Source organism: Canis lupus, chromosome 27 (genome assembly GCF_003254725.2).
Source record: "Canis lupus dingo isolate Sandy chromosome 27, ASM325472v2, whole genome shotgun sequence".
Lineage (NCBI taxonomy): Eukaryota > Metazoa > Chordata > Mammalia > Carnivora > Canidae > Canis > Canis lupus.
Window position 1 is genome coordinate 21,052,120 of NC_064269.1, and position 25,842 is coordinate 21,077,961.

The 25,842-nt window shown below is 37.6% G+C and overlaps 1 protein-coding gene across 3 annotated transcripts in view; it reads left to right on the forward strand.

The window, feature by feature from the left end:
- Window positions 1-25,842, forward strand: part of ITPR2 (inositol 1,4,5-trisphosphate receptor type 2) — a 472,019-nt gene that overhangs the window by 154,782 nt on the left and 291,395 nt on the right. For all 3 annotated transcript variants that reach the window (XM_025455430.3, XM_025455431.3, XM_049102671.1), the window contains one exon: window positions 23,012-23,205. In XM_025455430.3, coding sequence (XP_025311215.1) covers window positions 23,012-23,205 — 194 coding nt within the window. The remainder of the gene's footprint in view (window positions 1-23,011; window positions 23,206-25,842) is intronic.

The following is a 25,842-nucleotide window of genomic DNA, read 5'->3' on the forward strand; positions in this document are numbered from 1 at the left end:
ACAGTGAGAGGTAGAGAATCGTTTGCAGGGAGTATATTGAAGAATGTGTTCAGGATATGCAACTGTAAGGAAGTGAGAAAGGTAGGGCTGGGCAGATGGAGAAACTGATCCATACTACAGTTAGAACTGAGACACCAGATGTTCATATAAGGAAATCTAGAGCGGGGTGGCTTTTTACAGTTGGCATAAATTAAGGCAAAGGGGCTGAGTTTTGTATTCTTACATCAGCCAACCACTGATTGATGACTTTGTCATGGAGTGGGGAGTGTAACCTTAGGTAAGACAGTTCCCTTTGGTCAGGGTCACTCTTAATGAGAGGCATAGTGAGAGATCAGCAACATGATGCTCCCAACTGGGAGAATAGGTGCCTGAACTCTGAAGGGGGACCTGGGTAGAGCACCGTGTGTCCACTGCAGTGTCTACTACAGGATTAAAAAAGTAAAACTGGGCAGCTCCAGTGGCCCAGTGGTTTAGCGCTGCCTTCAGCCTGGGGTGTGATCCTGGAGACCTGGGATTGAGTCCCATGTCAGGATCCCTGCATGGATCCTGCTTCTCCCTCTGCCTATGTCTCTGCCTCTCTCTCTCTATCTCTCTCTCTCTCTCTGTCATGAATAAATAAAATCTTAAAAAAAAAAAGCAAAACCAGAAATGTAATTTCAGACTTCAGGAAGAAGTATCTGGTTCAGAGTTATAAATGAGGAACTTCCAGATAGCTGAAGTAATTCATTTCTGCTGCCTAAATCTCGATAATTTCTACATTTTCCAAAAATCTGGAGAGATCAATAAGAAGCAAATTTTATGACATAAATCCCTCCCCTTCAGCAGAACTAGAAGACAGAGGACAATACAAACTTCAGGTGTAAGTAGAAAGGTAGTGTCAGTTTTCCGTAGAGCTGTCTCCCAGGTTCTCACTGCAAATCTTTGTAGACAATTAGAAGGTTCTGGGAAAACAGTGCAGAAGAGACAAGAAGGGATTGTATGCAAATCACCCTCAGAAAGAAAGTCTATGCTAATTGTGAAAATACTGACAGAGAATCTGGGTAGATAAGAGCTCTGAGTAAAGAGGAAAGGGCTTAACAGTACAGGGGTAGCAGCTGTGGAAAAGCAGTATTTCTAGAGATGAAGAGGGTTAATGTTCATCCCTAGAGATGAGGTAAAGTCACCCTTTGGAATCTTTTTGGTGAAGGGAAAAAGAAGCCAGGGGACAAAGTCCTGAGTACCACAAGATCAAAACAAAACAAAACAAAACAAAATTGCAGGAAATGTGTGTAACTCCTTTCCATTGCTGCTCTTCAAGAGCCAAACTTTAAAGAAATCGTACTTTGCCACTCTGACAGGAGAGAGTATTCTTGAACTAAAGAATATGTAAACCAGCTCATATTGTCAACTTTGTCCAAGAAATGCAGATATGAAATTGGTTCTCTTACATATGAAGCTACTGTAAGGGCAACCCCGGTGGCTCAGAGGTTTAGTGCCTACCTTCAGCCCAGGGCGTGATCCTGGAGTCCCAGGATCGAGTCCCACGTCGGGCTCCCTGCATGGAGCCTGCTTCTCCCTCTGCCTGTGTCTCTGCCTCTCTGTGTGTCTCTCATGGATAAATAAATAAAATCTTTTTAAAAAAAGAAGCTACTGTAAGATCAAAATAGAATGGAGAATCAAAAAATTTCAGCTGGTAGAAATTCTTTGAAAAACAACCACCAAAGTAAAGAAGAGAAGTAAAGAGAAGTAAATTGTAACATGAGACTCTAGAGTGAATTAAACATCTTTAAACAAACATTGGGATATGAAAAACACTTTGAATCATAGATCAAAAAACTAAGGTTATAAGTGGACCAAAAAAACCTAGAAGAGATGAAATGAAGGTTTATTGGAATCAGGAGACATAGAATAAAATGGTAGACTTTATTCTTTTTAGATATACAGACTAAATTATGTTATCAAAAGAATAGATTTGAATGAAAGTATAAAATGCACCATTGAAAAAAGGCAGGAAAACAATGATGAGAATTGTTAGTAATATGAAGAAAAAAGTAAAAAGAGAGAAAGTGGTTGAAATAGAAGAAAGGCAAAGAAGAATGTGAATAATGAATAATTGGAATTCCTCTGAAGAAGAAAACAATGGAACAGAACTAATTTTAAAATTACAATCCAAGAAAACATTCTATAAATAAAAGATAACTTAAATTCTCCATGGTGAAATTGTCTGGAATGGTGATCTCTAAGACATAGCATGATAAATATATAATATGTAGTGTATATTCAGATAGAGTTGTGATGTGTAGGGGGAGGCTCTATAAAAGAAAGTGGAGAAAAAAATGAAAAGATATATAAGCATTCTGTACTCTTCTGCAACTTTTATATGAAATTAGAATTTTATAAAAGTAAATGTCTATGAACAATATCTGAATGAAAGCAAAGGAAGAGCCAAGAACAGCAACGGTAAATCAAAGAGCAGGGATATGCTGGTTGTCTATCCTATTTCTGTTTTCTGAATCCCACCAATGAGAGGCTCCTCTTAACAGTCCCAGAGGGTATTTTATAATCTCCAGTTTATTCTGAATTAAACCATTCTTTAAAAGTTAGAAATTGATCTTGACTATTGGGCTCAGTACTCACAGTCTGCTTTCAGACTTTTACCTAAAGAAAAGTATTATTTTCCTCTCAAAATTTGCACATATCTTGTGTGTACTCTCCTTGTCATGTCTATATCTACCCTGTGAGACATATTTTTTATGCTTTTAAGTTATTCATGATTTTCTTTTTTTTTTAAATAATAAATTTATTTTTTATTGGTGTTCAATTTGCCAACATACAGAATAACACCCAGTGCTCATCCCGTCAAGTGCCGCCCTCAGTGTCTATCACCCATTCACCCCCACCCTCCGCCCTCCTCCCCTTCCACCACCCCTAGTTCATTTCCCAGAGTTAGGAGTCTTCATGTTCTGTCTCCCTTTCTGATATTTCCTACCCATTTCTTCTCCCTTCCCTTCTATTCCCTTTCACTATTATTTATATTCCCCAAATGAATGAGAACATATAATGTTTGTCCTTCTCCGACTGACTTACTTCACTCAGCATAATACCCTCCAGTTCCATCCATGTTGAAGCAAATGGTGGGTATTTGTCATTTCTAATAGCTGAGTAATATTCCATTGTATACATAAACCACATCTTCTTTATCCATTCATCTTTCGATGGACACTGAGGCTCCTGCCACAGTTTGGCTATTGTGGACATTGCTGCTATAGACATCGGGGTGCAGGTGTCCCGGCGTTTCATTGCATCTGTATCTTTGGCGTGAATCCCCAGCAGTGCAATTGCTGGGTCTATTTTTAGGGCAGGTATATTTTTAACTGTTTGAGGAACCTCCACACAGTTTTCCAGAGTGGCTGCACCAGTTCACATTCCCACCAACAGTGCAAGAGGGTTCCCTTTTCTCTGCATCCTCTCCAACATTTGTGGTTTCCTGCCTTGTGAATTTTCCCCATTCTCACTGGTGTGAGGTGGTATCTCATTGTGGTTTTGATTTGTATTTCCCTGATGGCAAGTGAAGTGAAAAGAGCATTTTCTCATGTGCGTGTTGGCCATGTCTATGTCTTCCTCTGTGAGATTTCTGTTCATGTCTTTTGCCCATTTCATGATTGGATTGTTTGTTTCTTTGGTGTTGAGTTTGATAAGTTCTTTATAGATTATTCATGATTTTCATATTTTCTCATGGAATCCATTCATCTCTGATATTTTAATCATCCTTTCAGCAATTTAAGAACCATTAATTAATTTTTTCAACAAGAATTTATTGAGTTACTATTGCATGCCAGACACTGTGCTACTCACTGGAAATAAAGAAGATAAACTCCTTAGCCACAATGAGGACAGACAATTAATACAGAGATAGAATTCCTCCCTTCTCCCTACCTGGGGAGACAGAGAATAAACAAATGAGTCTACACTATAACATCAGATGATGCTATGTAGAAAAATAAAGTAGGACAATATGGAGAGTGGTAGAGTAAGTGGGGAGGACAGAATGGACTGAACGACCTCTGACATTTGAGCAGAGACCTACATCTGTCAAGGAAAGCCAGCCCTGAGGCTGAATAAGCTTGACAAGTGAGAGGAGTAGCAGGAAGGCCATTTTGGCTGGGGTAAAGTGAGGGCGGGGAGAATAGTAGGAGAGAAGGTTGGAGAATCCTAGATTGTAGAGCCGTGCAGACCTGTGAATTTGAATTTTGTTCTGAGTTTGATGGGCAACTTTTGGAAGGATTTGAGAAAGGATTGATAGGATCCGATAATTTTGGCTGATGAGTAGAGAACAGAGAATACTGATATGGGCATAGTGGTTGAAGACCATAGTTAGGAGGCTGTTGGGGAATTGAGTGATGGTGATGAACCAGGAGAATAGTTTTAAGAGTAGGAGAGAAGTGGGTGAATTGAAAATTTTATAGTCTTAACTGATAGGGCTTGAATGTGAAATGAGAAGGTGGAGAGGCAGAGATTATTCCTAGGTTTGAATTAACATTCAAGTGAATATGGTACTATTATCTGGGTAGGAAGGACTGGTGGATGAGGGTGTTGGAGGGCAAATCAGGATTTCTATTTGGGAACATTGGGTTTAAATACCTATTGGGCATCCAAGTGGAGATGTTATGTCGACAGTTGGATATACGAATGAAGCTTTAGGGTAATGTCAGGGTAGAAAAAATAATGTCAGAATCAGTGCATAGAAAACATTCAAAATCTCAGACTGAATAAGATCACTTAGGGAGTGATCGTTGATGAGGAAGAAATGAGGTCTGAAGATTGAATCTTGGGACCCTCCAATATTGAGCCATCAGATAAGAGTGGCCAGTGAGAAAGAACTCCAGGACAATGTGAGATCTTGGAAGCCAAGTAAAAAAGTAATGCTAGATAATTTTAATTGTTTGTAGGCTTATATGAATATATTTCCTAGGTAACTAATATTCATTGAATTACCCTATGTGCTAAGTGATTTTACATGGATTACCTCCTGCATAGTATGATTTGTGCTTAAAAATGGCACTATTAAATTTACATTATTAAAATATAGAACACCACAATTTTACTCCAGTATTAAAATAGATTCATAATAGTTTTTATGAGCCAATTATAATTCTCTAAGAAACCTTATGTTTTATCGATGAGAAGTATCTATATATGCACTGCATGAACCGAGACTCAGAGGTTTCTTCCTTTTGAGACAGGTATGTCAAGTAGAACACTGTCTCTTGATTTGGGGAAATACATTTTCCTAATTGGTAGAATGGGGTTTGTGGGTTTTGGCTAGATTTTTGGAATCTGAAAGAATGTGCTTATTCTCTTACTAGTAAATACCCCAGAATTCTGTTATCCTGGTTTTGGTGTGTTGAAATTAATTTGAATTAAGGACCATAGTTTTAAGATCTCTTCTCTTGATGTCTGCAAATCAGGGAGAAAATTATTTTTTTACACATTCCTATGATTGGGTACATAATGCAAACTGTGAGAAAAGATGGTCTGTTGTTAAGCATGATTTAGTAACAATTATGATTGAATTACAGCTGATACTTCTGAGAGATGTTATGCTGGGCTTTCTTCCTTGTACTCACCTCTAGAAATCTTTCCCGAGGAATCATTTTTGCTTTTATTAATGTTCAACATTTGTTTAATGTTAATTTGCATTGTTAACTTTTTAGAAACTTTTATCTTCAAGTACAAATATGGAAAAGCATAGTCAGGGAGATTAACTTGCCTAAGATGCCCTAGTAAGTTAACAGCATTGCTATGAGTTAAAGCATAAGAAATTGGTCTTCCTATTGTTTGTACCACTTGATTATTTATCAGTCCAGTGAGCTAATATATATGTATATACTTTTTTCTTTATCTAGTCATCAAATTTTTTGAGGAATGATGATGACAGAAAGCTGAATTGATCAGATCTGTACTTATCAGCAAAATCTGGAGATAAAATAACAGTTTTACAGTATAGAAAGCTTGGGTATATATGTTGCTACCAATATTGAGCCATATAATGTAAATTTAATGTTCTTCATCCAATGATTAATATCATTTGCCATCCCTGTTTAGGGCCTGTTAAGGTGCCTTAGTTATCCAGAGCTTCTGGAAAGTCATGATGATATGGAGATCTATGGAGAATGCTACTCCAGTGGTGTATCAATTGAAGACCAAGCAGGAAGCAGCACTCTCTAATTTAGGGAGTTTTTTTTAATAAATTTATTTTTTATTGGTGTTCAATTTACCAACATACAGAATAACACCCAGTGCTCATCCCGTCAAGTGCCCCCCTCAGTGCCTGTCACCCATTCACCTCCACCCCCCACCCTCCTCCCTTTCCACCACCCCTAGTTCGTTTCCCAGAGTTAGGAGTCTTTATGTTCTGTCTCCCTTTCTGTTATTTCCCACACATTTCTTCTCCCTTCCCTTATATTCCCTTTCACTATTATTTATATTACCCAAATGAATGAGAACATATAATGTTTGTCCTTCTCCGACTGACTTACTTCACTCAGCATTTAGGGAGTTTAATATACAAAGGTGTGGGCTGGGTGCATGGAAACCACAAAAAATAGTGCAGTACATACCATGAGGTAGTCCAATGAGCTAATATTTTAGAAAAATTGTAACTGAGGGTAGAATATTGGTTCATAAATTTTTAAAAAGTGAACACTTTATACGGGATCAGTTTTATAAATATGGATTTTTTAAGCTAAGTAAACAAAATTCAAAGTTTAAAATAAAAGGAAACTGGGGCAAAGCAATGTCATGTGCCTCTAGATGTGATGCAGTGAGAAGGACATAGTATACCCTATTAAGTATCCCTGAAAAAAATTCAGAATGTCCAGCTAATCATGAAGAATTATGAGACAAGTACAAATTGTGGGAACAACTGGCTTGAACTTTTCAAAATGCTCATGTCATGAAAGGCTAAGAAACCCTCCCAGATTAAAGGAGATCAAAGAGACATGACAAGTAGATACAATATGTGATTTTGGATCAGGAAAAATATCATCTACAGAAGATATTATTGCACAATTGGTGAAATTTGAATATGGATTGTATATTAGGCTGTGGTAGTAGATCAAATTTCTTGAATTTTATAATTGTACTGTGGTTATGTAAGAGGATGTACTTGTTTTTACCAAATACAAGGAGAAGAATTGAGAGTTAAAAGGTCATGATTTGTGGAACTGACTCTTAAATAGTGCAGGAAAGATATGTATTTATGTATGGAGAGACTGAGAGAGAAAGAGAGAGAGAGAGAGGATGCAAATATGGCTGAATTTGTGAATCTCATAAAACTGGACAGAAGGTTTTTTTTTATTTTTAAAGATTTTATTTATTTATTTATTCATGAGAGAGAGAGAGAGAGAGAGAGAGAGGCAGAGACACACAGGCAGAGGGAGAAGCAGGCTCCATGCAGGAAGCCCGATACGGGACTCGATCCTGGGACTCCAGGATCACGCCCTGGGCTGAAGGGGCGCCAAACTGCTAAGCCACCCAGGGATCCCCTGGGACGAAGGTATTATAGGAATTCTTTGTATTATTCTTTCAACTCCTCTCATAAATTTGAAAATGTTTCCAAACAAAAAGTTAACGACTTAAATAATTAGCCAAGTAGGAAAATGATTTATTATATATGAGATGACACTTCAAACTCGGAGCATTACTTTCCATCTCTACTAGGAGGTGTGTTATTATAGCTGAGTTCTATTAGACTATAAATTCCTAACAAAGGTTCTATTAGACTCTATAAATTCTTAACAAAATGAGCAAGAGAGAACACATTTCTGGAATCTCTAAATGTGGAGACAGGATTTTCAGGCCTGGGAAAAATTCCTGTGGTACAGGATGAGAGACAGAGGTTGGTGCCAGAGAGGAAATCCCAGATTATGGAAAGTACCTGGGGCGCCCGCTGGGGAGGAGGGGTGGTAAGGAACTGTTACTTGAAAGGACAACTCATGGGAGCCATAGCAATGTGGCCACATTGCAATACCCAGTATATCATCATCTTAAGTGATCTAGATTATATTTTCCCATTTTAGTGAAACTTTATTTAATTGGAAGTCATTTACAAAGCACGATTATTTTAAAAATAGGAAGTAGTTTTATAAGCATTGTTGCTAGATGAACCAGTTCCTTCAAGTAAGTGATAATAATCTTTTCTCATACGGTGTCTGGAAAGTTTTGTGCAAGAGAACCAGGTCTTTTTTTATCCTCTTGATCTACTTACCACGTACTAATTCTGCTCCGGCACAGTTGGGGTTGGACATTCAGAGAAATGTGTTTGCTGGCTGTTTGGCAGGTCAGACCCAGGGGGGCGGGAGAAGAGGCCTGTCCAGGAGGAGAGGGTTTGTAGTTCCGTGGGGTTGCATTTCATGTGGCCCTCAGTGACACTTGTCTTAAGGAAGGTGTGCCTGTACAGCATTCATTTGTGTTTCGGGGAAATCCGGTCGGTTTAGATGTCCTGATTAGTGTCTGAGGGGATGGGGATGGAGAGTGGTGGCTGCAGAAGCTTTCCTCTTCTGGTTCCTCTGGAAACAGTGCAGCCCACTCCGTGCCACTGTGAGTCGTCCTCGTCCTAGAATTGGTTGTGAGTCTGAATCTAGCCCCCGGGCTGTGACTGCTCACCATCACAGTGGCTTTCAGTTGGCCAGAAATTGCTAGGCTCGGAGGAAGCTTTTAATTTTTATGCCTTGAGGTGGTCCGTTTAGAAAATTCTGCAGGCATGGAGACGCTGGGAGCTGGCACTGCCCTGGCCTGTGTTCTAGTGAAATAGAAGATCCTAACCCTCAGAACCACCAGTCCAATACCTTTCACTGGCTATGTACTCACTTAAGAAAAGAAATACTGTTTTCAAACAACTGTATTCACTCCCAGCAGGCTCTGCTGTTGAGTCAATTTGCTTTGCCTAATACCTATCATTTGCTCTCAGTGATTTAAAATGCACAGGCACCATTCAGTGTAATTGATCTTTTGGGTGGAAGGATTATGTCAAGCAGTGCTCTTCTTTGTCATATATAGAACTGAAAAGCCAAAGCATATGCTGGCTGAGAAGTTAGATATTTTCTTTAATTTTTTTAAAATTTAAATTCAATTTAATTGACATACAGTGTATTATTCGTTTCAGAGGTAGAGTTTAGCGACTCATCAGTTGCATATAACACCCAGTGTTCATTCCATCAGGTGCCCTCCTTAATGCCTATCACCCAGTTACCCCATACCTCCCCCCCATTCCCTCCAGCAACCCTCAGTTTGTTTCCTAGAATTAAGAGTCTCTTATGGTTTGCCTCCTTTTCTGTCTTATTTTATTTTTCTTTTCTTTTCCCTATGCTCATCAGTTTTGTTTCTTAAATTCCACATATGAGGGAAATCATATGATGTTTGTGTTTCTCTGGCTGGTAAGTCAGATATTTTCAACATACTTTTGAAACTGTATTCTATTTAAAAAATTGTTCTTTTTTTCCTCTTTATGGCTGCTGAAGGATATACAATTCAAGGATTGATCCTACTACTAATTAAGATCATTTTTTAAATAGCAAGATGGGTGTATTTTGTTCTCCTAGATAGTCATTCAAATATTTGGGAACAAATGTGAATATAACATATATTTTTCTAATGAACCACATAGCATGTTAACTCTGAGTAGTGAGAGAAAGCCCTATCACCATTTGAAAAGAGGCAGAACTTGACACAGTCTGGGCATGTTTGTATCTAGCTCAGTATTTAGTTATTCTGTCAATATCCTTCCACTTGTCTGTCATTTGAATGGAACTGGGATTCAAATTTAAACCTCCAACATGGAGCTATGACATTTTAACCCAGGAGTACGATGTAGGCCTAGTTAGGGTGTCTAGGCCGTGCTACAGTTTCTTTTCACAATTCTCTCCCCATCCTTGAACTCACCACAGTTTGAAAAGGCAATATATCAGAAAATGACCAAACAAGAGCTGAATACTTTCTTTAGATCTTTTATCATTTTGCTGTTTTACAACTTCAAATTCTTGGGAGTTTCCATAGTCAAGCCCTGAAATGTGGGCCAGTTCCTAATCAGTGACCAGATAATCTGTTTTGTTGGTATATATGTGTTGTAATGTTAATAATGGGAAATCACTAAAAATGTCAATGGGAGAGTTCCATTTACTTTTAGGATTTCCTTTCTTTTGAAGCTGCAGGTTTGGAGCTGAAGTGCCTTTGGTTTTAGAGAATAAGAAACAGATAACAACAGTGCCCTGGAAGGATTGGAACTGCACTGGGTGATTTATGGTCCTGTGGGTCCCACGCAGGGTAGGGAAGAGATAAGACGGGCGATTGGGAAGAGGCACTTTGGTTATATGTCTGTCTGGGAGCATTCCTTGCCCCAGGAGATTTGGAGAAGAGAGTAAGAGCAAGCTAACTCTCTGTTTAGTGGCAAACAACCAGCCAGCCATTTCTTCAGTTTAACTTCTTTTTTTTTTTGGCTTGGCAGGGACTTTGCATGATCCACCTTGAAATGCTTTTTCTGGCAGCATCATTGCTGTTAAAAAGAAGGGAAATTGAGATGGGAGGTGGAGCAGAAACATTTTTTAATATTGTTATATGGGTGGGAAAGGAAGAAAGTATTTGCAGGCAAAATATCTGCTAGAAAATAGTTTCTTCCTTTATAAAATTAGGTTAGTCTAACTGTGATCTTTATGGGCTCTTTCAGTTAAAAACTGTGATTCTTAGGAAGATTAGTATGTAACTCTCTTTCACTCACTGAATGGTGTTCTTTTTAACGTGTGTTGCAAAACACTTTCAGCCAATATTCATGAAGCACTACTCTCCTGGTTAATAGCTGTGATTGCTCTTTTGTAAAGCCACCAGCTAGAATGCCTGAAAACCAGAAGCCTTTATTCACTTAAAATATAGAGTGTATCATGAAAAAAGCAAGCAAGCAAGGATTTACCAGGTGCAGGTGAGGCTGAGGACATACGTATGTGGAGGTGGGGATGACAACGGACAGAAATAAGATTTAGTACAATGACCATAACTGAAGAACAGGTACCTATTTTCAAGACTCTTTCAAGTGTTCCTTCAACTTCTTTTAACTTTTAATCTGACCAAGCTCTTTCCAGGTCTCTGTAATGTGTGTAGTTTGTGTGGGAGTTCACAGTGCTCAGAAGTGTTAGCAAGGATTATTTGTGGGGGAAGATAGCACCGTTACCATTCTTCATTTGAAAATCCCTTGCAGCAATTTCTGAACTTGTTTTTCCCATTCTGCCTCTCAAGATTCTCCTTTGGATGGCCTGTCCTCTGACCTGTCCTCCCTCATTTCTGCTTTCAGTGATGTCCCTTTGCTTCGAACACATATGTCTTACCTCCGGTATGTGTCTTGTTCCTCGCACCTGCGTACTTCCTGTATGTTCTTCCCTTCTGCTTACTCCTTCTTTCCATTGGGATCATGTATTTCTAATAAAAAAAGCTTTTCATTCAGAGAAGCGGTAGAGATATCTGTGTAATCCCATTCACAGTGTTAGGTTTTCTCTTATCCCTCTGTATGTAAGCACTGTGTCAGATGAGCATGTTCTCATAATACCTTGAGAGTCTTCCACTGATTTTTTTTTAAAAAAAGATTTATTTATTTGAGAGAGAAAGAGAGAGAGGAGGGGCAGAAAGACAGGGAGAGAAAGAACTCTCAAGCAGACTTCCCGTTGAGCATGGAGCCCAATACCAGGGGCTCGATCCCAGGACCCTGAGATGATGATGTGAGCCGAAATCAAGAGTTGGGCACTCAGCTGACTGAGCCACCCAGGCGCCCCATCTTCCACTGATTTTTAAAGAAGAACAACAATGGCAACAACAATGATGCCAATGTCCCTGAATCTCTGAAGTTACTTATTACAGGTTGGGTTCCCCAGGAAACAGACCCTGAACCAGAGGTTAGCATGAAGGAGATTTATTAGATTCCTCTTAGGATCAACACCAGTGGAATGGAAGGGAAAGAAGCAGAATTGGGCAAAGAGAGGAATCAGATTGTGACGCAGACCTAGTGAAAACTCTGGGGTGAGGGGAGATGTCTGCAGTTGGGATGTCTTTTCAGAGTTGTCTCCTAGGGAGTGAGGGTGGGGCTGAGCCTTTATGCCTCCATGGGCTGCCCTGGAATGGATGTGGGGCCTTGTTTGAGGTGGCTCTCTTCAGACTAGTCAGTCCCCGTATAGGGCTGACATTTGAGGGCTGTTGTCTGAATAGCACTTCCAGCAGCTGGGGCAGTATATTGTCCTTGATCCCTGAAAGGGAATCTGGGCGAGACTATCACATCATCCACCATAGATATCTTCCAGAAAAGTACCATGATTGGAAGAACTGTAGGCCAAGATTAAGATCTCCTAGGAAATACAGATTAGGAAGAAAAATAAAAATGATTTGATCTTATAGGAAATAGAGTGTAGGGAGAAAAGTAAAAACAACATTAAAACATTAAATGCAAAACAAAGTTCTAGATATGAAAATTTTCTAGAAACTGTCTACTTCCAAATGCCCCAGAATCACTGGTATCAGAAATCTGTTCTAGGGAGCAAGTCTTTTCTGGAATCCTCTTCTTCAGATATGAAGGAAGATTTCTGTGACTTTCTCATCTTCTGAGGCTGGTTCTCTCACAGCTTTGTGCTATGCTGACTGTGCCTCTGAGTTCTTTCTAGCTTAATGTATAATGTCTTTTATACTACCTGCCCCTGCCCCACCCCTCCCAGCTTTAAGCTTTTGTAAGTTAAAAAAAAAAAAATGCCTGTGTAACTGCCCAGTTTTCTCTTAGTTATCAATAAAGCCTAAAAGGACTTTATCTCCCTCTGGGCTTAATCCTCTCTCCATATATCAAGAAAGTTTCAAACACAGGATTTATGTTAGATCGTGTTCCTTTTAAAACTCAAATGCATGTCTAAAAATAGGTGGAGAATAACTATGTAATATGTCTACTTTATACTGAGTTTCTGCCGTGTGCCAGGTCACACGTTGGCAAAAATTACTCGAAAAGGGTATTTATTATTTATATTAGCACACCTCTAGATCTTTTACATACTTTTACTTTTAATCCTTATTACACTCCAGCAATTAGGTATTATGGTCACTATTTTGTCCAGGAAATAGGCTTACAGAGAGGGTAAATACTTTGCCTAAGATCATACACAGCTTGTGGTTTGCTGCGCCAAATTTTGAATTCAGATATCTTTTCTTTTTCTTTTTCTCCACTTTCTTAAATAAAAAAACAAAAAACCCACAGCCCTATAGTTGATGTCCTTTCTGCGTACTGTACTCTATCTAGATGACGTCTTCATCTGCAGGGATGCTGTTTTCTACTTTTCCCAAGTTTAGTTTCCAAGAAAGTTTAGTACTAAACTTTAGGTGTCTATTAAAGAGTTTTGATTTTACTTGAATTGATTTTACAGGTCAGATCAAAAAAGCTTTTTTAAACCAACAGTCATCCCTTCGTGAATGGTTGGGTTGTCTCAAAAACAAAGTTTCAATTACAAGTCTTAAAAGTTTTACCACTTAAATATCTCTTGAAGCTGAATGTTCCTCTTCACTCCCTGAAGTAAATTTCTGACTGGTCTCCATTTCTGGCTCTTTTTTCCACATTCCAACATAAGGGTCCTTCTAAAATCACATACCCGAGCTCTTTTACTAGTTCTCATCCTGTCTGGAGAATAACTCAGTTCTTTAAGTTGATGCCCAAGGGTTTTCATAATTTGCATCAGATATCTCTAGCTCTGTCTCTTGCTGTTTCCCCAGTAATTCTAAACAGTTTTATCTTGTTAGACACTTCTTAAAAAATATAGCCCAATTTTTTTTTTAAAATTTTTTAAGTCAGTTTTTTGGTGCATGCTTAAGAACACTTTGCCTACCCAAATTAGCTAATTCTAAATCTTACATGGAAATGTGAAGGGCCAAGAGTAGCAAAGACAATTTTGAGGGACAAAGCTGTGAAGTATGCACTATCAAATATCAAGTTTATTACAATGCTACATAATTGTTAGTCCAAGAGAGAAAAATAGACCAGTGGAAAAGAATGAGAAGCCCAGAAATAGATCATCACCTACGTGGTCACGTGATTTATGACAGTGCAGTGGCAAAGGATGTTCTATTCAATCAATTGTGCCTGGGGGTATTGGATATTCATGTAAAAGAGAAATCAATTTTATCCCTCCCTTACATTTGTTAATAAAACCAATTCTAGTTGGAATTTAGACTTAATTATGATAGGTAAATCATAAAGTTCCACAAGCTAATACAACAGAATACCTCATGACTTTGGGTAGACACTTTTATCTTCTAAACAGATAAAAAACTTTTATCTTCTTAGACACATTTCTATATCTCATATGTACTTTCATACCTCACTTATCATTAAGATGATTGTATGCAAGTGTCTTGCCTTATATAAATATGCATGCATTTGGAGAACAAAAGTATTTAGAGGTCCTAATATTCCAAATATATATTTATGTCTTTCTTAATTTTGTAATTATAAGTCTGTTTTTCTCTAGTAGACTTACAAAAGCCTCCACGACTCTTAGATTTACTACCTGGATAATTCCATAATAATGTTTCAGATTTATTGACCAGGGGAAGCAAAGTGGGGAGAAAATCTATGAAAATAATTTCTTTCTGGTTTGATAAGCAGCTTGTGACAAGCAAAATATACTATTTTTTTTAAAGATTTTATTTATTTATTCATGAGAGACACACACACACACACACAGAGAAGCAGGCTGTATTCAGGGAGCCCGACTTGGGACTCGATCCCGGGTCTCCAGGATCACACCCCCGGCTGAAGGCAGTGCTAAACCGCTAAGCCACCTGGGCTGCCCACAAAATATACTATTATATATATATTAGACTTTCAAAAATATCTATTGAGTGAAATGCATTTGATGTATGTATGTAAATTGCATGTTTTATATAAATATGTAAGTATTTGATTGTTAAAAATATCTTATAGACTGTGACATTCCAAATATGGAATTATTTTTCCTTTATTACTTATGAACTTCTAGTTTGGCTTTCTAAACTTCCAATGAATGAGAGAGAACATGACAAATGCCAGTTCGTGTTCAAGTATTTCCTGGTATTTTTGTCCCTGCAATTTTATTTGAGCAGTTTTAGTGATTAATGTTGTTATAACTTTTTCAGTGATCTCTGATGCACCATCTTAATAGAGTAATATGATTGAAATATTCACTTGCTAACTGTGTGAGTTAATAAATTTCACAAGGACTTAATGGGTATGATGAATGCCTAATTTACATAGTACAGTTAAGTCACGAAGTACCTCTATAACTTCCTTTTGGTTCTCTCAGACATTATTCACATAAAGCTATAATACATAAAGTTATTTTTGTTAGACTTTTTAATTGGTTGACTTAGTAGAGGCAGGAGATTGATTCTGTGTTTGTTGGTGTTTCTGTGGGATTTGTCAGAAATGAAGGCATCATGTTTAGTTTTTTGTGTTTTGGTTTCTCAAAAGTATCACCACACAGTGTGTGGAGCGTCTTTCACAGTTTAGTGTGGAATTTATTCTTATCCTTTGAGCTATAAAGTGACTCTGAAGCCTCTAGAGTTTCCTAGGAGTGATATGAATTGTTCCTGGAACTGAGGAAGAGCTAACATTACCAGATTGAGTTCATAGGGTGGAATCAATACCTAGGGATGACCTCACAAATAATGAGAATGACTGAGGTGGGCCATGTTGTCCTCACCTCCTCTCTACTCCAACTATTTCCTCTATTTATAAATATTGTTTGAACCTCAGAATCTGATGCCTCAAGGTGTTAATACACTGGGACAAGTTCCCCAGTTCTCTCAAGTTCTGCTGGAGAGTCTACCAGTGACCTACAATAAGGTCTATTGTTGGAACACAAACCTAAACTTATAGAATGTTAGCATGTAAAGGGACTGTTGAAATCATCTACACAATATACAAGCTTAAATCTTCATTCAACACCCATTATAAATGGTCACTTAGAATCTCCTTGAACATGAGAGTGACCAAGATTTTGTTGCTGCAAAAGGCAGGTCTTATTTCTAAGACTTCCAGTTATTAGGTCTCTTTTGTTCTATTAGGTCTGTTTTATTAGATTATCCTATATGTACCTCCCTCTAACTTCCAATTAGCAGTCTTACTTTTGTTCCCTGGAGCCACATTGAAGTTGAACATCACTTCCAGATGTCAGTTCTGGGTTTGAAAATGGCCAGAGTGTCACCTGCATTTCTCTTCTTGTGTAGTTTAACTATTCCTCTTATGATTCAAATATCACTGATAACTGGTCTGACCACCACAGAGGCAAGGACAGTTACTTTCTCATTCATTCTGAACACTGGGGTAATGTAATGCAGTCTAGGTGAAATGAGTCTGTTTAGTAATACTGACACAATATAGATTCCCATGAAACTTGAACACGACTGAAGTTGAATTTGTGCTCTGTTACATCACATTTTTATCATATACTTTAGTTGGTTTTATTTGGACCTAAGGACAGCTTTTTATATTTTGATTTTATCATATGTTTTCAACTTGTTGATGTAGTTTGAGGATTTGATGGAATCATTCAGTATATTAGTTATCCTTTGTTGTTTCATTGTTTCATTCTTTACATTTAAGAAACATGTTATCTCTGACTTCACTAATCATCAACAAAAAACTTCTCTGGTCGAGGCAATAGTAGAGTAGCAAAGAACTAGAGACCCTTCTGTACTTTAACAATGATTAATTTACTAGTACATTTTGGTTATGATGATTTTAACTAAAATCGTACATATGAAACTACATTATTCAATGCACGTATCTGTAGTGTGATGATGAATCAGAAGACTGATTGCTTTTGGTGGTGGTGGTAGTGAGGAGGGATGTAGAGGAGATGAATTGGAGAAAAGCATAAAAGAGCTTCTGGGGTAATGGAAATGTTTGGTTTCTGAATGACATGTGGTTCATATGGGTATATGTCCTGCAGCAGAAGTGCTAAAACTTTTCTTTTAAGATCTTTGCATTTCATTGTATCTATATTGTATCTCAATTGTAAAGCAGCATGTAAATTCATTTATTGCTTGGATTACCAACTGTTAAGAATTAAAGTGAGTTTTGCAAATTAAAATCTTGAGGTTTGGAATATTGAAATGACTTTGTCAGTATTTGACAGTGATGAAATCCAAAGTAGGATGTAGAACTCAACCACTGTTTTGTATGAATTGCTTTTTAAATCCATCCTTTGAATAACACTTCTTTAGGGTGTGGGTGGGATGGGAAATAATTTTCTTTTAAGCAGTCTACTTGATATTCAAAAAAAGATGGATAATAACATTACTATATTTTGGTAACATGTTTCCAATAGATCTTGCTTTGTTCTAATTCTAAGGTTTTGGAAAGTTGGAATGTGTAAATGGGTCATCAACACACTGTAGTCAATGAGTATTTGTTTAGGATGAAGAAAAATAAGTGTATATTGTCTATTTTGTCCACTGAGTATGCTTTATAAACCACTTCTCTGGAAGACTTCTTTTTGAGGTGATATTCTGTGTCAATCATGCCAGAGTATATGAGATTATGAGCTATGATGGAACCACACATTCCTTAGTAGGATGATGGCCGCTCTAATAGGCCATGATCAAATGGAGAATAGTTGTTTTTCAGAGATGTAGTAAAAGTATACACATTACATTACAAGTATATGATACTTTTTATTCTTCATGACTTTTTTGCACATTTTATGTAACCTTATTCTCATGGGACTTGGAACATATTTTGTTAGGTGTAAGAGTGTGTACATAGGATGGTGAAAAAATTTAGAAAGATCACACTAAATCTTCTACTCCATTCAAAGCCTAGTTCAAAATTGTGTCTTTTCAGTGAAGCTGCCCTTCACTTTTCTCACACTAAGATAATTTTAAAAACTACATTAAAAATTTCAATTAAAATTTTTAAAAAAATTAAAAAAATATCCTATGCAATCTTCCCACTGCCCATGCTATACTATAACTATCTCAACTGCCTTGTATTTGTTCTTACATTTTTTATGGATATGCTTTATGTTTTCCTAGCCATGTTGTCATTTCTCCTTTTGCTATGTCCTCTTCCTATGACACTTCCACTGTCCCTAGTATAGAGCCAGGTGAACATTGGTTATTTAATAAATGCATTCTGAGCACGAGCTGCCCTTAAAATTAAATTGTGCATTGCAAATATAATGCTCCAAGTAATGTGTGACCCATCATATATAATAAAAACTGGTTGGATAAGTTCACTTGGGGATAATGTGACCAAATTTATTACATGATTAATAGTAATTTCACATTTTTAGTGCAGTTTTAATTAGAATCTTTGTTTTCAGAGGGTGCCTGGCTGGCTCAGTCAGTAGGACATGAGACTCTTAATCTCAGGGTTGTGAGTTCAAGCCCCATTTTGGGCATGGAGCCTACTTAAAAAAAAAAAAAAAAAACTATTAAAAAAAAAGAATTTTACTTTCTGCATTTGGTAGGTTTTATGAGTTCTAGTATAAAATCTTTGGAAACTTGTAAGAGGTGGTCCATTAGCAAAGCTGCATGGTGTGGGATAAAAACTGCATGTTCATATTGGTTGACCTCTATCTGAAGCTCTGCCACTTTCTGGCTGAGTAAAGTGGGATAGGTCCCCCAAATGCCCCGATACTGTAGGAGTATAAGTGGCCTAGCAAAGTACATGGGATGGGCAGATTTCATGATTATTCTTATCTCACTGGTATCTATTTTATTTTTCTTTTCTTTTAAATGAATAATTTTTCAAGTAACGTGAAATTATATGTTTTTTGAAAAAATTTAGAAAATTTAGGAAAATATAAAGCAAACAAAAACTTACCTTGATGAAAGATGGAATATTTTTAGGATAAGATCCATTTTTAAATAAAAATGTCAGTCTCATTTTTAATAGTTCATTTGTTTATCAAATCTTTTTTTCTTTTATTAGTGCGTTAATCTAGCAAACATTTGTTGAATGATTACTGTGTGTCAGGCACTATTCCAGATGTAGGAGACAGAGCAGTAAACTAGGCAGGGCTTATTTTCATAGAGCTTATGTGTTTTTTTTTTTTTTGAGAGGAATATATAATAAACACATAAACAAATATAAAATATGATATGAGATGGTGATGATGCCATGGCTGAAATGTAAAGCAGGTGCGTGTTTCCAGAGTGATAGCAGTCCTTCAGGATGGCCAGAAGAGGTCTATCTAAGGAGGTGACATTGTACCAGAAATCATAAAGGAGTGAGAAAGCACGTTAAGTGACCATCTCATTAAGAGAACTCCAAGCAGAAGAACAGCAGGTTCCCACCAGGTCCAGCATAAAGCTTAAAACCCGATGGGAAACTAGATTATCTATCTCTCTAAAATACTGTGATCTAACTTTGAACTGGGAATGCTGGTTATCTATTGTCTTCTTAGGGTGTTAAATCTTATTCTTCCATTTAATCAAGGTTGGTACCATGGTACTCATTACCTTGCTTGTGTTGGTAGCTTAATTAAGGCTTTGATCTTGTGTTAGTGTTTTTGTTTTGCATATAGAAAAGCCCTTTTATAACCAGACCCTCAACCACTGGGAGGAAGCACTGCTCCAGAGAATGTTCAAAATAGAAAACCACTCCAGTTCTAAAGTGTAGGCGTCTTCTAGCAAGTGGAGATTTATAAGGAGCTGCTAAGCAGAGATGGGAAGTAGGAAGATTTCCTGAGTCATGTCTTTATGGTTTAACATCATTCTGTTTCAAATGAATTATTATAACGGCAGATGCATTTTTTCAAATCCAACTACGAAAGTATGTTTCAGGGAAGTAAGATTGGTTTTGGGGTTATCCACTCTTTGGCTTCTATTATAAAACACTGAACTGACTTTAGTAGTCACAGAACAATTAAATTGCTTTGAACAGTTATTCACAGAACTCTTCTAATCAGATATTTCTATGATGTCTTATAAATGCTGGGAAGGTTCTAGAAATGTCTACCTGAAATCTAAACAACTGGAAAATTCAAGTTATCATTTATAGTGTTATATATTTCTAATAGGAAAAGATAGCAAAGATGACTTTAAATAAAATAAAAGAAATACCAATAGACATAAGATAAATTTCAGTTGAATAAGATCCTGTTAAATCTCTTATGCTTTCTAGAAATTCACATAACTGTTAATAACTTGTTGAGTGCAATAATAATGCTCCCAAGCAGTACCACCATTTCTGAGTAGGTACAATTAAATCCTGGTCAGCTTTTATGTTAGGTGGATTTCTTACTGCTTTTTACTTCTCTGGAATTGGTAATGGGAACTGGACTCATTGGAACCATGAAATAAAGAAACTATGTATTCTCAGTCCTCTCCCATTCCCATTATGCATTTAGGAAAATCTAAATGCATACCTTTCTTACTTTTGGGTTTTTCTCTTGAGCGAATTAGGATTAGTAAAACTATCCATACATTCATGTAATAAAAAAACCCTGAAAAGTCCATCTGCTTTTATTTCTAAGCAATTCCTTCCTTTTACTTTTGATTAACAAAGATGACTTCCATTGTTTTCAAACCATTTCAACACTTTTTACACAGAAATCTAAATTCTGGCTGCTGGGTTCATATAAAAGGCATAGAAAAGCTGAATTTTTAGGGGTTAGTTTGTCCAGAGGATTTATATGGTAATATAGTAGTGTTTCTGCTGAAAACTTTTTAATGGTATTAACTAATTATGATTGAGAGGAGAAGTGGTAAGATTTCTTCTTTGGCAGTGTTGAAAACTGATGGCCTCTGACTTATCTCAAAAGTCCAGAATCAAATTTTTCTCTGGAGAAATGGATACTTGGGAGCCTTGCATGTCTGTGATTTATGTGGCATTTGACTTATGTTTTCCAAGCTGTGATAGTTCACAATTTAAGCACCTCTCATCACCACCAAGCAACTCCAGAAAATATAGCATCTTCTGAGACCTCTCAGTTAGCCATACATGGAGATGTCAGGAGAGTTTTGTGGTGACCACGTGCCACAGGCATCTAAGTATGTGGCAGAACCAGAATGAACCCCCCATGTCTTTGGCAACATGTGTTACATATTATTCTGGTTCTGGCCTCTAGATTTTAATTTCTTGGTGACAGGATCTATATTTGGGGGAAAGAATTGTCTGGACTAACTTTCTGTGTAATAATCATTTGGATTAAATGATTATTTTCCATGCAAATCTAAATAAGATGCAGACACTGTGGGTGCCAAGGATTTCTGTGTGAATCGGGTAGGAATAACAAAGGAGCCTGTTCTGTGTTAGTGGTGAGAAAGCAGCTCTTGGAGGCTAACACGTATACATAGCCGAATCAAGATTCGGATAAATGTACTGGTTACACATCAGTGACCTAAAACCATTGCCAACCACCAGATGTGCATCCCTGCAATCCACATGGCAAACAGTGGAGGGATTTGGAAGTAGTCAACTGCTATGATTGCTTGAGAACCACAGACAATGAAGCATTCTGCGTCAAGGTTGTTCTGATAGAAAAGAGGGCTGTTTCAAATCCTTTGTCTCAATCTTGTCCAAACTTGGAAATTATCTTTCATATATATATATTTTTCTTTCCTTCCTTTTTGGTTTATGTAAATAGCAGTCAAATAAAGGTCATAGATTCTCAGAAGGAAAACCAGTTAATTTCTGCCTGGAAGATGCCACTCTAGAAAAAAATGTCATGTCTCTGCCTACTCCAAAATGTACTATTTGAGCCCCATGCTCTTTTACATATACTACTTTCATATATGGATCAGATAATAAGTTTTAAAAGGCATTTCACTTTTCACAGTGATTACCAGTGGCCTGATAAAAGTTGTGGGTTGGTCAGCACAAGACCGTCAAGATACTTTGAGCCATCCTTTCATATTTCCTTTTAGTTGTTTGCCTTTAATCCTGTATGCATTCCTACAGTTGATACTATTCACTTAGAAGTGAGAGTTTTATCTCATCCCATCTTATTTCCATTTCCCTTTCTCTTGGTTTGCACCCTGAGACACTTAGGGAAAGGAAAATTATTTGCCAGATTCTTAGGCCTTTGCCTCAAGCAAAGCTCTATGAACATACACGGAGCAAAGACCAGTGTTCTGAAAGAAAAGCAGACAATTGTTCCTTTGAATCCTTGCTGTTTGTTGTGGGAATCCAGAAGTGAGAAACAACAGTCAGGCTGGAGAACATAAATTGGAGCAGTGTCAGGAGGATCCTTTGGTACAGCTGCTCATGGTCAGTAGAGGGAATGCATGTATAAGCAGTTTTATTGGAGGACAAATGAATGAGAAGTTAAAACTCAGACGATGTAGAAGGGAAGTGATCCCTTTTTGAAAATGATCATGTTTGTCACTATTGTGTTTCTGTAACTACCTCAAGCATAATTACTTTTTGTGGATTTTGAATAATGATTTTTTATTCCAACTGGATAAGGAATGGGAAGTGTATTGGCAAACACATGCTTCTTCCCCAGATGAAACTTTCTTTTCCTTAAAATGAAGTTAGAGCAATGCTCTTCACAAGCTCTTTTCATAAGCACGAAAGCAAAGCTCTGAAGTCCTTGGTTTGAGGGTAGGATTAGGATGCTAGTCACCACTTACATGTTTTCATGTAATCCTCGTATCCTCACTTGCAAGTCATTTATTGTAGAGTTTTCTCACATTATTGTTATAAGTTAGGGCCTATTGGTATGACAGTTGGTAGGACTTACTGTGTTCCAGAAGGGCCTGAATTGGATGTTATCAGAGCTACCACAACTCACTGTGGTGCCTCATTTGAAAGCATTTTCTGAGAAAAGTCAACTTTCATTTTTAAAATCTGTCATTTTGAAATGTGTCTGCAGTATCTGTACTTTGCCCATAAGGAAAGAGCCAGAGCGGGGTTGATGCTATTCTTTCCTATCTTACTACTTTGGCTGTCATTCTGGTTCTGACCAACTGGTTATTAGACCTGTCCCTCCAGATGTCATGTGTGTTGACTTAAAGACTTTTCTTGTGCCAGGAAACAATGTCATGAGAACCATCCATGGGGTGGGAGAGATGATGACCCAAATGGTACTCAGTAGAGGCTCTATCTTCCCCATGAGTGTACCTGACATTCAGCCCAGCATCCACCCCAGCAAGCAAGGGAGCCCCGTAGAGCATGAAGACGTGACCGTGATGGACACCAAACTGAAGATTATTGAGATTTTACAGGTAGGTTACATAATGGAAGTGAAGTGACAAATACCTAATTGTGTATCCTGGTTACTTTTACACTCTTTGTTCCAAGTCCCTGTGGAAATATCCTGAAGTGCTATTGTTCTAATTTATGTATTTTAAGTTAACAACCTTATTTAACGTATTTGTTACATTTGTTCATTTCCATTAAAGGTGTTTCTGGTGACATCTAACAATTGTGGAGTGCTTTGAGGTTTACCAAACCTCTTTCATATGCATTTTCTCATTTAATATCGACCCTGATTTCATTTTACCTTCACTTAAGGAATTCAGAGCAGGCAAACTTGAGATTGAATTCTAACTCTATTTCTACTTTTAATTGAATTGGACATGTAATTTTAGGTACCCAGATTTATCATTGTAGCAAGAAACTCACAGAAAATTTTATTTATTATTAACAAAAATGTTAATAATTGGTTTTAGTATTTTATATATGACTGTCTCTCTTTGTGTTTTTGTTTCCAAGAGGCTAGAAATAATATATATATTTAAAATTAATATAGTCTAATACCTTGCTCTATGAATTTAAAGGAGATAAATTATTATTTCATGCCCACTGGTCTAGTGAATAAATTCCCCATTACTGTAACTGTGAATTCTTAGCATTTTTTTAAGTTTAGAAAGTAGTTTTATGATACTTTAATTATAGCATTTATTCCAGATTTGGAGAATGCAGCCTGGAGTTTTCAAGGATTTATTAAGATTCTGGGTACAGTTTACTAAGTCTTTCATCATAATTTAATGTGGGCTGAGCTACCAGAAGTGGGTTAGTAGTCCTGGAAGGGTCTGTACATTTTTATTTAAAGTAATTAGATTTATAATCATAAAACGTTTCACAGTTCCTCCAGAAATTCCAAGGCTGAATCCTGAGAAATCTTGGCAGGCCTCCCAACCCTGTGTTCATGACCCCGAAAAATCACTTGGTTCTCCTATTCTTAAACTGAGAACGGTAGTGATCACCTGACCTGTGGACCTAATGAGCCCATAGTTTACCATCATACGACTCACGGGACAACCTCTAAAATATGTGACCTCATTTCAGTTTGCAGTTACAGAAGATCAGTGTTGAAAAACAATCTACCAGCTAAAAACTGAGGAGATGGAGATACTGCGCTAGGGCCAGTTAGGGCTGATCTCTCCTTGCTGCTTCTTTGGGCTTTTAATGTATTTCTCATTGAATCTCTTTTCTCCCTCTGATTTTTGTGTTTCTGTGTCTGGGTCTGATTCACTCTCTCTGTGTTCCTATGTGCTGCTTTTGAATATGTTTCTTTCTTAGAACACCTCTTCAAGAATTTTTTTATAGCCACGTTCCTTATACAAGTCTCCTGCTTTTTTTTTCTTTAAGATTTTATTTATTTATTTGAGAGAGAGTGAGAGAGAGAGCATGAGCAGGGGGAAGGGCTGAGGGAGAGGGAGAAGCAGACTCCCTGCTCAGCAGGGAGCCTGATGCGGGGCTAAATCCCAGGACCTTGGGAGATCATGACCTGAGCGGAAGGTAGACGCTTAATGGACTGAGTCACTGGGTGCCCCACAAAGTCTCCTGCTTTCTGTCTGCTCTTTCTTTCTTTTTCCCATTGTTTTACGCATCTCTCTCTTTTTGTATCTTTGCGTTTCTCTCTCTTATTCTCTCCCTCTGTTTTTTTTAAAGATTTATTTAATTGAGAGAGAGAATGGGTGAGCAAGTAGGTGGAGAGGAACAGAGGGAGAGGGAGAGAGAGACTCTCAAGCAGACTATGCACTAAATGTGGAGCCTAAACTGGGGCTTGATCCCACAACCCTGAGATCATGACCTGAGCTGAAACCAAGAGTCAGCCGCTTAGCCTCCTGAGCCACCCAGGCGGCCCCCTCCCCATCCTCTGTCTGTCTTTGGCTCTTTCTCAACTGTCTTTCTCTGTCTTTGTTTTTATTCTTCCTTCTGCTCCTTTCCTACCTTCCATTTACTTTTCACAATTAAATATACTAGAGGATGAAAGCTTTTATTTTGGTTATATTTATAAAATACAATTCTGTGAGCACTAATCTTCAGCTAAAAGTAAATGTTTTACCAATTAATGTTTTATTCATTTGTTCTTTACCTGAGTTTTTTTAAAACCTTTATTTCAAGCACCTACCATCTAGTTTGTGTTGCTCCCCTACTGCTCTAGACTACCAAGTCCAGTGACTCCTCTCAACTCTGTTTTCCTATGGTCTGTCCCCGCTTTGAAAGTCCTCTTACCCAGAATCCACTCAGCCAATATGTGTTGCAGCACTCGCCACATACTAATAAAAAAAGACTCTTTGGTGTTTGTTTTTCATTCCCCAAGATATGTTCTTCATAGGCAGGTCTTATCCTTGGCCCTCTTGTGTACCCTCAGCTCCTTTCTTAGTACCTGGCTTAGCATATACTTGTTGAATTTAAGTAAACGTAACTGCCATGGAACATGTTTGCAGCCCGTAAGGAGCATAGAGAGCTATCGGAAGAGAGAAAGAGAGAGAGTAAATAATAGAAGTGTTAAGTGAGTGGTAGACAAATAGGTGTAAGTAATGTGTTGGGTGAGCAAAAAGTAGAAAAAAATGGACTTAGGGGAACCAGAGAAAGCTTCATTAAAAAAAGGGATTCAAGCTGAATCTTGG